We start from the raw sequence: 12,415 nt of genomic DNA, 5'->3' as shown, positions 1-12,415 counted from the left end.
AAAATGGCATACATACCCTGTACTGAGAGAGTGAATGGTGTACAGTGATTTTCAAGCTTGGCAGCTTCAAAATGTGTGGACTTCAACTTCCAGAGTTCCCAAGGCAGCAGGCTGGCTGGAGTGTTCTGGGAGTTGGTCCGCACATCTTAAAGTTGTCTAGCTTGAAAAATATTGCTATAGAGTATATCTCTTTATTCTGTTTTATATCAGAGCAAAGGGAATGCATCCAAAGCATGGACCTCTCTGCTTTCTTTTCACATTTTCAAGAAATTTAGGTCAGTCCTGCCAATCCTGATTCAATGAATCAGAATTGAGCTAGAAGGGAGCTTAGAGGTCTTCTAGTCCAACCCCCTGCTCAAGCAGGAGACCTTATATCATTTCAGACAGATAGCTATCTAATCTTTTCTTAAAAATCTAATGATGAAGACCTACAATTTCCGAAGGCAAGCCATGCCACTGTTAATTGTTCTCACTGCTTGGAAGGATCTCCTTAATTCTAGTTTGTTTCTCTCCTTGATTTGTTTCCATCCATTGTTCCTTGTCTTGCCTTCTGGTGCTATGAAAAATAAGTTGACCCCCTTTTCTTTGTGGCAACACTCAAATACTAGAATACTGCTATCATATCACCCCTAGTCCTTCCTTTGTCTAGACCAGCCATACCCAATTCCTGCAACCATTCTTGATATGTTTTTGTGTCTTTTTGTTGCTCTCCTTTGGACTTTTTGTAAAGTGCAATTAGTCTAATTAATTTCCAATTAATATATCTTGGTGTGACTGGTAGTGCCAGCTGATGGAGATTGATAGTCATGCCATCTCAGTGTGAAATAAAATGACACAGTGGATAGGAAAGGGACAAATTTATTCTAGGATCAAATAAATTTATGCTAGTCGTCTTGCAAGATGGATAACCTAAGCATCAGTCCTTATTTAAATGACTTTCATTGGATTATTCATTATTGCATATAATACCACAACTCCGTTTATTTCTGCATGGCTTGATGATCTATTATAAATAAGACAAAGTGTGTTTTGTGGTGTTCATGTGCCTCTTATGCAGCATTTCTCACATAAACCCCTGTTGGAACATGCCAACTAATTAAGATTCAGGAAAGACAGCGGATGTGATTCTGTGGAGCATTCATGTATAGATGCTGCAAGTGAAAATTATGCTGTAGTAGGAGACTCTGGGACAGGTTGATGCATGAGATCCGTATGTGCTTTGGAAGGGAAGCAAAACTGCACACCTGGAATGTTACCGAATCTCAGAAGGCTTCCACTCATATTTGCTTAGACTGATCTTTCCCAGAGAAAATATTTCCGTCGTTTTACAGAAGGCACTTGAGTTATAGCTAGATGATACATGTGTATTATATTAAATGTACTTTATATGGAGATCTATTTTTAACTTTTATTTATCGTTAAATATTTTGCTTTTTTCCTGTTGGAAGTTAAGTTTGAAAATAGGCAACAGTCAATGTGCTACAAAACAGTCTGTTGGGAATGATAGTCACCTAACAGTTGGGTTGGAAATATATAAACCAGGATAGTAATTTAATACTGTATCTTTAAGAGAATGCTGTAACTGTGATTGGCTGAGGTTCCTCCGACAGCCATAAGATGGAGCCAGAAACCTGATTTCTTCCTCTTCTTGCATTTTCCCTATTGCCTTTTGCCTGATCGTCATTCTGCTTGGATTGCTGTGAGTCTTGCAACTGTTAGCAAACTCTGTTTACTGAACTTTGTTTATGATACTGGACTTCATTTTTGGATTATCCCTGGACTGATTGTATTGAATACTACCTGCTTTAACCATGTATGATTTGTACTGTTTGTTGAACTTTGTTTACCTGTTTACAGGAAGTAAAACCTGCATTTTACTATTCAGTGTATCTGTATGCTGGTTGTGTGTTATTCCTCACCACTCTCACTACGTTTCCCTGAGTGCACTCATTCTCCTAACAGGGAATACCTCAACACAGTCCATATTAGTGGAAATAAAGCGTTAACTTCCTCTACCTATCCTATCTTATTTTATAAAGGGATTGTGCATAAATTTTAATAAGGGTTTAAGCTTTAAGATAAATCTGAAAACAGGCAACCATCCAACTGGTCACAATTTTTGCTCAGCCAACAAGTAGCTAAAAAGTTAATTATTATGTATTTGCAGAAAATGACCTAGTTGCTTAGCTGTGTCATAAATCCGTCTACTTATCTTACAGATTAACCAGCCTTGTCAGTTTTTGGATTTCAGATTTTCTGAAGGGTAGTTCAAAACAGAAATATGTCATCTGAATGCTTAAGGAAAAAGTGTCAGAAAAAGGCACACAATAATTGGTTTTAATATAGAATAAGCTGGTGTCAAGCACTCTAACACATTACTAGTTCCTACAATGAGTAGTGCTTCCTAATGTATCACAAGGAAACTACACCTGTGGTTCAAAAAAATGGAGGAAATGTCTTTGAAGCTTTAACCAAATTAGAAGATGATGATGTACACCAACTCTAAAATGATACTTGTTATAGAACATTTACACTCAAGGCTTCTTTGTGATTGTTGTGGGCTAGTATACGGTATTTCATACTGAGATATGTACTAATTTAAAATGTCCATATGTGGTTTGGTTTTTAATGCATTTGTTACATATACTTTTCAGTTGTGGCTGTATAGATGTCCAACAGAGAAGATAGATTCTGTACTGAAAAATATGGTAAATTCTGAGACTATACATGCATGATACTCTACCATTTCAATATTGTTAGAGTTGATGATTTTTCTTCCCCCCTAGATCATCAGAAGATGTGTTACTCTGCACTGGTGCTGGCAATGATATTTTGTATGGGAGAACCTCTTCCATACCATCACTATGGTGAGAATGATTTCCAACAGAGGGAGAAATAGATGGCAAGTAGCCATTTAATAGGACTTATGTACTTCTAGATCTCTCTTACTCTTTAACTCTGTTGCATTTCCAGATCTCTTATTAATTTGGAAAGTACCCAAAATATGATAAAATTACTTAAGTTCTTAACAGAAACCGGTAGGCTTCAGGGATTCTAGAACAAGGTCCCAATGTTCTTTAAACCTTTTGCATCGTATGTCAAATATATGTGTTATTTTTAATCTATCAATATAATAAACATTCTGATGTACAACATCAAGAGAATCTATGCTATCAGGTAGCACAGAAGAACTTTAAATAAAATAAATATCTAATGTTGTATTGGAACTAAAAGGTTTTTTTAACTGCATTAAATAGATATAAAAAGACTCTGATAGATTTGCGGGATACTTCAGAAAGAGCAAAGGGTAGCTTTATTTATTTTATTTATTTTTATTTGTCAATTGCTTACAAGATAATAGGTATAAGTAAAAACATAGTTATGAATACATGGATACATACAGGAATGAATATATATATATATATATATATATAAGTTTTTGCAGAGTATTATGATGGTATTCAGCTTGTTAGGGTATTTTCATGTCATTATAGTTGTGCTTTTCCTACAACTTTAAAAGCACAACTATAATGACATGGGAAAATACCCGAACAAAGCTGAATACCATACATACATACATACATACATACATGCATACATACATACATAAATACATACATATGAAACAATAGGTTAGGGACAGTAGGCACACTGGTGCGCTTATGCACTCCCCCTACAGACCTCTTAGGAAAGGGGTGAGGTCAGTAGTAGACAGTCTAATGTTGAAGATTTTGGGGTTTGGGGAAAAAAACACAGCTTATAGTGTAGGGCAACTTGCTAAACAGAAATGAGTTTTTTTAAAAAAAAAACTCAAAGTAGAAACTGATGCAATATCTGGATTGCATTTTTTTTTGTTTTTTTCACCAACAAGTAAAAAGCAATAAATCACCAATTTATCTTCCAAGCACTGATCCAGATAACCCTGTTTCTTCAAACTATTGTTTGTCTAGCAGAATAGATAGCAACTTTAGGGGCAACAGGAAAGTATGAAAGAAGATGTCAATTCCCTTGGAATTTTGGGAGCAACATGTGCCAAGCAATGTAAGAGAACAAACATTGATTTTGTTGCATCATCTTCGTGTGATCCTACAATTGTTTTTGTAAGATCAGCTTATTCTCATAAGCTGTAAAGCTTTCATAATAGGTATAGCAAACAAAGATGGGTGGCTAATGTTTAGGCCTAATTGTAACTAGACAAACTAAGTCCACATCTGTTTGTGATGTTGTAGGTAAGGAGAGTTATCCCTGGCATAGAGATAGCTTTCAAGAAATCTGCTTCTTAGTGATGAAGGGTTCAATTTTGGAGTGGGAGTCTTTCCTGAATCTTCAGTAGAAACATTAGAATGTGGCCTTCAGGCAGACAGTGAGAAAACTCACTTGGCCTTCGATCTCCCCAAATACTTTTCCTCTCAAATTGAAAAATGGATATTGGGAATTGCAACTGTGCATGGGGGATACAAGAAAAGCAATAGTGAAAAAACTGCCTGTTTAATCTTCCCTCCAGAGCCGCATTTCCCCAAACTTTCCAGGTTGGAGGTGAGGGGGGGAAGTGGGGATGGTTTTGTGTGAAGGGCAGGTGCATACACAGCTTCATTTGTGGGAGCAGTGGATAGGCACACCCACTATTTGCGGAAGTGAGGCTGCAAGTGCTGGGCACCTGCCACTTGTGTGAGTTGGGCTTTGCATGCATGCTAGTCTATCACTCATGCAAGTGGGGTTATGCACACGTGCCAGCCCGCCACTCACTCGGCCCGGTTGCAAATAGGCCATAGCCTGGTAGTGGGCCACGGCCAACAGGTTGGGGCCCCCTGCTCTGTCTAGAGCATATCCTTCTCCCCTCCAAACTATTCTCTCCCCACCCGCTACTTTAGAAATCTTCCATGGCAGATCTGAGTTCATGGTATAGGTCTACAAATAACCTGGAATTTGTCTCCTACATATCTCAGCAACTAGTGGCAACTAGCTTCAAGAATGGCTGGCTTTAACCAGCAAGGCTGTTACCCAGCTCATGTTAGAGTTAATTCTTTCCATGTAACAATGCAATGTCTCTTTCCTTTATTTTTTTCTACAGAGCATCTCAATTCCCAATTTATTCAGTTCCTATTACATGTGATTGAAGATGGACTTCCCTCAGATAGCACAGATCAGCTACCAGATCTATTCATTAATGTTCTCCTGGCTTTTAATCTTCACATTCCAGGTCAGTAGTGGAAGTTTTTCCCAACTGAGAATATATTGGGGTTTCAGTTAATGTGCAACTTCTTTTCATTGTCATGCTAACTTGAAAACAGCCTCAATTTCCACATGTAGAATAAGGTATATTCTATGCTTCAGAATTCTGGAAGTAAAAGGGTAGATATTTTTAAGTAATGCTAAACTTTTTCCTAAACTTAACCAGCCAATCCTTAAACAGCTAAACTTGGTATGGCAGCACAGTGCCCCGCAAACATCTGATAAATTGTCCCAATGTTGAGCAAGGTTGTGATCGTTTTCTAAAAGATCCTCTCCCATGTAATCCCATTTCTACAAAGATAAAACTTTGTAATGCCGTTGAAGCAACGGCTGAAACTTCAGACCCTGAGGTTGCATGCTAGAGGTTGCATGCTAGACTTGAATGGGGAATCCCCACCCCATCCAAGACAAAAAGTTTTTTTAAAATCCTAGATCCAAGGAGTCCAAACAGCCACAGCACTCAGTCGTGACAGGATTGATCCTGAGTCTGTTCCTTCCCCCACTCAGACCTGAACAAAGTCCAGACACTGTATTGTTGCCACCCCCGCCCTATTCCTAAATATCACTTTTCTCCCAAAGATAAATATTTTTCTCCAGAGATATAAAATTGCTTCTTAAGGGAATTTCTCATTAAAACTTTCTCCTCAGGCAAAGGATGCACACGGATAGCCACCTCAGGCTTCAGAATTACAACAAAATTTATTGAGTAAAAGGAGCCCAAGAAGCACACTGTCTTTAATCCTGCGTTTGGTTACATCCCCATCATAATGCTAGGCATTCCTCATGACTTCGCCGGCATCCGTTAAAGTCTATGCCAGCCACCGCATCCTGCAGTTAACTAAATTAAGAACCATATCTTTAGTCTGGATCTCTCCAACACTCATGAAATAAATTTATATTCTAATATTTTGAGGGCAGGGTGAAGAAGCATTTTCTATTTTAATTGTACACATGATTATTTATAAGCCTCATGTCACCTCTTAATTAGCCTTTTGACAGGCTATCCTGTACTACTATAGCCTCATTAATGTATTACAGTGCATTCATTTCATTCGCAACCCATAGGAATGATTTATCTTGAATCAGATGTCCCCTTGCTGCTTTCCCCTGTGACTAAAGCACGTGTTGGGAGAGTGTGGATCCCATAATCCTTCATTTTGCAACTAGAAATTCACAGTTGTAATAATGAGATAAGATTTCAGCTTTGCTTATCACGGGACTGCCTTGCGTTTTATAATACCACTTCATATCCTGCTGGTGTGTGTAAAAAGCCTGGGTTGCATGGGTTAAAACTTAAATAATCCTCCGCTTCAAGGGAGAGAGCACTTCACAGGACTCTTGTCAGTGTAATTCTACAGTTAACCAGGCATCTTCCTCTTTTTAGTGAGTGGCAGATTTTCTGCTGTGCCCTATGAATCTCATTAACTGTAGAAGCATTGGAGTCTCTTTTACAAAGATACTCTATTGGACAGTACTTTCTTCTGGAATGCCTGCTCTTTCATATTCTGGCCAGACTGAAAACCTTTTGGGAAGCAGCTTAACTTATTCTGGCTGGTAGTGATTGCAAGCATTAAAAAAAAAAAAGAAACAAAGCAAGACACACAATACGCTGTCTTGCCTCTTAAATCCCAAGCAATTTGGCACGTTCTTACACTGTCACATGGTAGCTGTCATATCTTAATTGCTTAATGCATTTATAAAAGATGCCATCCCACATTGCATCATTTTGATGGAGGAAGGAATAAAAAAACACTATAATCAGCAGCTTGTCATATAGATGAGGAAAAACATCATTGGTATTTGGATGATGATGTAGTTTTTTTTTCCTTTGAAACACAGAATTAATCATGTGACCTGATCAGGTTCACTTTCTTTGCTCTTTTATTCATTATTTTCCTTCCTTTGTTATGTGGCTTAATTAGAAATTAGCCAATTACATCTGCAGGACTACCCAGCTTTGGGAAATATTTTTTTTCTGTTTGGGATACAGTGGAAAACCATGGGGTATGACACAATAACATAGATTCCAAAGGGAGAAGCAATACCAGTGGGTCACCACTGTGGGGCGTTGGTATGAGCTCTTATTAGAGATTTCTTACCAGCTGCAATAAAGAAGAGTAAGTGCGCTCAGTTTTTAAAAAATATTTGTGGAAATAACTTAGACTCTTTAGTTACTTAGGTGCCATTTGTTTATTGAAAAGTTAGAGAGATTTCAGCTTGTTTGTCATAAGTCTTCAAGTACAATTCCATTGCATAATAAAAAAAAACTACATTACCATCCAAATACTAATGATATTTTTCCTTATCTATATGACAAGCTGCTGATTATAGTGTTATTTTTAATTCCTTCCTCCATCAAAATGATGCAATGTGGGATGGCATCATTTATAAATGCATTAAGCAATTAAGATATGACAGCTGCCATGTGACAGTATAAGAACTTGCCAAATTGCTTGGGATTAAGAGGCAAGATGACATCACAGCGTATTGTGTGTCATTGAGTATCATTGGCATATTGGTGATATCTCACTCTTATGTTATTGAATCACCTGGTGATTTCATGTACATATTAAATAATGAGAACATCAAACCATGAAGCATCCCATACAAGATGATTTATGGGGCAGATCCTGGAGGAAAGAGGAGAACTAGCATAATTCCATGTTCCCAACTCCAACTCCCTGAATCAGTCCAGAATTATACCATGGTTCATGATGGGAAGTCATGATAGGAGATCAAAGAGAGCAAGAAGGAATGCACTACTCTCATTCTGCTCCCTTTCAGGTGTCATCTACAACTAAAACTAATGCATTTTCAGTTCCACCTTACTGGAAAGGGTCCAGGTAATTTAAAACATAGCCCTCTGAAGCTACAAGACAATCACCTTCTCTAAAAAGGAATGGTTATAAACAGGCTGCAAATTGTCCAAAATTGTCCAAAACTCTAGGAATGGCTTCTTGAGGACAGAGCAGATTGCTGACTCCTTAAGGGATAGCAAAACTGATCCTTCTCAAAGATTAGTTGACAGATCTCAAAGACTGCCAACTAGACCAAATCACAGGTCTCACCAGGCAACCTTGGAATGATAAGGCTCTGACATTGAGATGATCCAAGAAACCTGTCCACTTCCTTGAGAATAACAACTTCAGGATCAAACTCAGCCCAGGGTGTGCTTCAATCAACTAATAAACCCTCTTCTTGTTTCCTAGTTCCAGAGCATAATGTGATCATGGTTACTGTGAAGAAGCACTCTAACATCAAAATATTTACAGAGAAGCTGCTACTGCTTCTGAATCGTGGAGGTGAGGTCTCTTGCTGTTTTATTATTTATCCAGTTTGAGACAGAACTAATGGGAGAGTTGATCTAGGAAACTAGAGGCAAAGAAAGATCGGTAAACAGCCTCTCAATTCCAGGAGGTTTCTGCTTTTTAAAAGGTCTAGGTTAGGAAAGCGTGTCCAGCATCTGCATCCGAGACATTGACCTGCTGAAATGCTGGCTTGGTTTCCGTTCAAATGACCTGCTATTAAACCGTTTCCTAAATTGTTTGTCCTTGTGGACAAACACTTGCAACACTGGGATCATGGCTCCTAATATAACCAAAAAGAGCACGATCTTGTCTTCATGAACACCCATCCCTAATGCCTGTGAAAATCAGCCGCATTCTGTTTTCTTCCTTCATAATTTTATCAGACAAGTTTGGTCATTGACTTCCAATGAAGATAATGTTCCACACCCTGTGAAATTTCCCAGTCCAGGATATGAGAAGCATGATAGCTTAATGTATCTTAATGTATATATCTGCTTTGTATGCCACAAGAAAGCTACAGTCTGGCTTCTTAGGGGATTCTTTTCTCTTCTTCCCCCCCCCCCAAACCCCCATCCTCCTCTTCCATCTTTCAATTAGTTTAACCACGGATTACTTTTTCCAGCAGTGTTAAATCTGCTGAATCTACAGAGCCTATAGAAAAGCACTTCATTTAAAATCTGGAAAGCCTTATTTCTAGACAGCCTAATACCATTGTATCCATGCTTTCCTCACAAAGCTTTGTGCAGTTTAATGCCTTTAGGAACAGAAAGGCTATATTTGTTTGTGTGTGAAGAGATAAATGTGTACTCATTTTGAAACAAAGGAAAAATTAAATCAAATTATTTTGTTTGAAGATTAATAGATTCCTTTATTTCTGGTTTAAATTTTTTTTTTTCCAAATGAAAATTGTGTTCTTTTCATTTTGCCAGCCAGGAGCTGATTTTAGATTTATATTACTCAACAGAGCTTTAACTTATTCCATTGCGAAGTCCATTCTTTGAAGAATCCACTGAATATTGAGTAGCAAATTAAATTTTTCCATAGAAGCCTCTTTAGAGATATGTCCTGCTTTATGTTTTTTAACATCATGGAAAATATCCATTGGTTTCATATTTCTTCATATAGACAGCAAAAAAACCCTATTTTTGAAAAACAATTACCGGTCAAATAAAATGTTAACAGTTGTTCATATATTAAAACATAGACCGGTTTACTGCAGCGAAGGGCCAGGTAGCTACTTTTTGCCCATTTGCAGATTTAATAGTCCACTTGCACCAATATTGTTCAATGAAAAAGAGCATTTTGACATTTGATTTCAATGGCCAAAATTACACCAAACCAGTGCTGTGGATTCACATCATTGTAGGTAGGAAAAAGAAAGATACTGTAGTTCTATGAAACACCCAAGCACCCTACGTGATTATCATACTCTAGAACTGACACTGAAAACTCAGGGCATCTCCAGTTTATACTTCAAATGGAAAAGGGAACGGAGAAGAAAGGTGTTGCAGAAGTGTGAATTGAAGGACAGGTTTGAGGGGAAGCTCAGGGAAAATTATGTATCAGAGAAAGGTTAATGAATATAGATTTATTGACCCGGAAGGCAAGATCTCAAGTAGATTCTCATGGAAAAAGGAGATGTCGCACAAGAAGAAACTTGAGTAAACGTAGCTTCTTCCACCAGAATATTTTAATATCAGGAGAGTTTCATGAGCCGAAATATTCTCTTTCAGACAATTAACCTGGATAATTAAAAAGCACACAAAATTTTATGCTGTATTGATACACCTGCTGTCATTGTAGCTGGAGTCAGTTCACTCTATCTAATGTTTCCTCTCTGGAATAATTTTCTTTAATAAAAGAATGTAAGCTGTGGCTTGGAAGTATTCGATCTGCCTGTATTGCTCATTCATGCACACACTTCCTTCCAGAATCCTTGCTGGATTGATCTGAACAAATGCTACTGTCATGCCTGTACTGTGTTCTACGGAATAAATGACTGCATTTTTGCCTAAATGAGAAATGGCAGCGCATGACAGAATATCCCCCTTTCTTTCTTTTTTATCAGATGATCCTGTGTGCATCTTTAAACATCAGCCCCAGCCTCCACATTCTGTATTGAAATTTCTTCAAGACATCTTTGCTTGCAAGGATACTGCGAGCATCTTCTACCACACAGACATGATGGTAATGATCGACATAATTGTGCGACAGATTTCGGATCTCTCCCCTGGAGAAAAGGTATAAAACCCACAGGAGGAAAGGTAGTACTAGGTTTTTCTCCTCAAGAGGGAAAACATGACAAGATGAATGTTTGGCGCAGATATATGAGCTAGAATGGTAGAAGAAGCTTTTCTCTCTTCTGTGATCTTATTGCTATAAAATGAGGAAAGGAATCAATGGTCTCCCATATCACTAAACAACAACTCCAGCTGCCCGAGTCAACTCAATCAGTGATGAAGGGGTGTTGTGATTTAGGAACATCTGGAGAGCCAGAGGCTGTTCTAAAGCATGTACAGTCATCTCATATCTACAGAGTTGAATAGATTAATAAGATCTCATTTAGATTTAAATTAAATTAGATGTCTATGGTAGGTAATAGTCAAGCTACAAATTGCATTAATTATGTGCCTAATTACCTAAAGTGACATGCACAGGATTCTGATTCAAATTAAGACCACTTTGCACATGGAGAGGAAGTTTAAATTGCTTGCTCCCATTCTTGAGCTTTTCCCACGCAGCCGAGAGAGAGGAATTAAAGAGAACAAGAAGAGGATGCTTTCTTTCAGTGCCAGTAGAAGATTTTCCTTTATCAATGGAGGCATTATTAGGATACAAGTCGTGACATTTCTTGCTGAATTTATAAGGAAGCTGTTCTTTCTCTTTTTCTTCTTTTTTCAAAACACTATTTAAAGAAAACACAACTTTAAGGGCATTTAATCAATGCTTATACACTGTACTCTTGTTTTTACTTCAGAATAAAAATCAAGGACGATTGCAATCTAACGAAAACAATGACATGTTTAACTTACATGAAATAACCAGGAACTTTTTTTTTTATTTATATATTGGAATTGTTGCCTACAAATAATTGTACTTTCTGGGATCAGAGATACCTTTTCTGGTAGTAATGGCATGTCGAAGCACATGTTAATGCTATAGATTCTGCATTGCCTCCAAAAACTAATTCAAGATGTTACCATTGAAATATGAAGTCATGATGGATTTACAGATGGATTAAAGCTCAGAATGCTGCGTTTGAAATCACCCAGATTTTTCATAGTAGATGCAAAACAATTCTTGAATGGGTACAGATGTGTTTGGTTCTCAGTCTCTCCATGGTAAGAGGGTGCATCATAAATAAAATTATTTGGAATATTTTTTTAAAAAAAATATGTTTGAAGGATGTACATTCTAACTGACAGATTCAGCTCAAATGTTTTAAGGTCTACATTTCTAATCTAATAAATGTAAGCAACTAACTGCTATGTTTTGAGAGTTCACTTTACGATTATGACAGGTGAACTGTGAGGATTGCAGCTGGCCTCAAAAACTGGTCTTGGGTGGGAGTGGGGAGTTGACATTGAGCCCATGTATTTTTTTTCTTCAAAGAGAGAGAAGGACTTGAAAGGGGAAATGTCAATATAACTTTTAGATTCCTTTTTTAATCATACAACTTAAGTAAAGTATTATGGAAAACTATCCAGCCAAACAGGTCTTTCAAACTACTTGGGGGGAGGGGAGGGGGCACTTGTTTAGACGAACATGAAAACAAGAACAGCTCAAGAACTCTCTCAAGTTTATTCTGATGGCTTCTGAGGGAGTTCCTGCACTTCACCAGGATTGGCTCTTTCCAAAGCATTTGTCTTTCCAGA

The 12,415-nt window shown here is 37.7% G+C and overlaps 1 protein-coding gene across 2 annotated transcripts in view; it reads left to right on the top strand.

The window, feature by feature from the left end:
- Window positions 1-12,415, top strand: part of NCKIPSD (NCK interacting protein with SH3 domain) — a 114,424-nt gene that overhangs the window by 100,216 nt on the left and 1,793 nt on the right. For both annotated transcript variants that reach the window (XM_026723474.2, XM_087923797.1), the window contains exons 9-12: window positions 2,787-2,867; window positions 5,072-5,200; window positions 8,442-8,534; window positions 10,609-10,781. In XM_026723474.2, the coding sequence (XP_026579259.1) occupies window positions 2,787-2,867; window positions 5,072-5,200; window positions 8,442-8,534; window positions 10,609-10,781 (476 nt within the window). The remainder of the gene's footprint in view (window positions 1-2,786; window positions 2,868-5,071; window positions 5,201-8,441; window positions 8,535-10,608; window positions 10,782-12,415) is intronic.

This window comes from Pseudonaja textilis, chromosome 2, assembly GCF_049901715.1.
Source record: "Pseudonaja textilis isolate UNSWEBS1 chromosome 2, rPseTex1.2, whole genome shotgun sequence".
Taxonomy (NCBI): domain Eukaryota; kingdom Metazoa; phylum Chordata; class Lepidosauria; order Squamata; family Elapidae; genus Pseudonaja; species Pseudonaja textilis.
The sequence above is the reverse complement of the archived record's forward strand: the minus strand, read 5'-3'. Positions and strand labels throughout refer to the sequence as shown.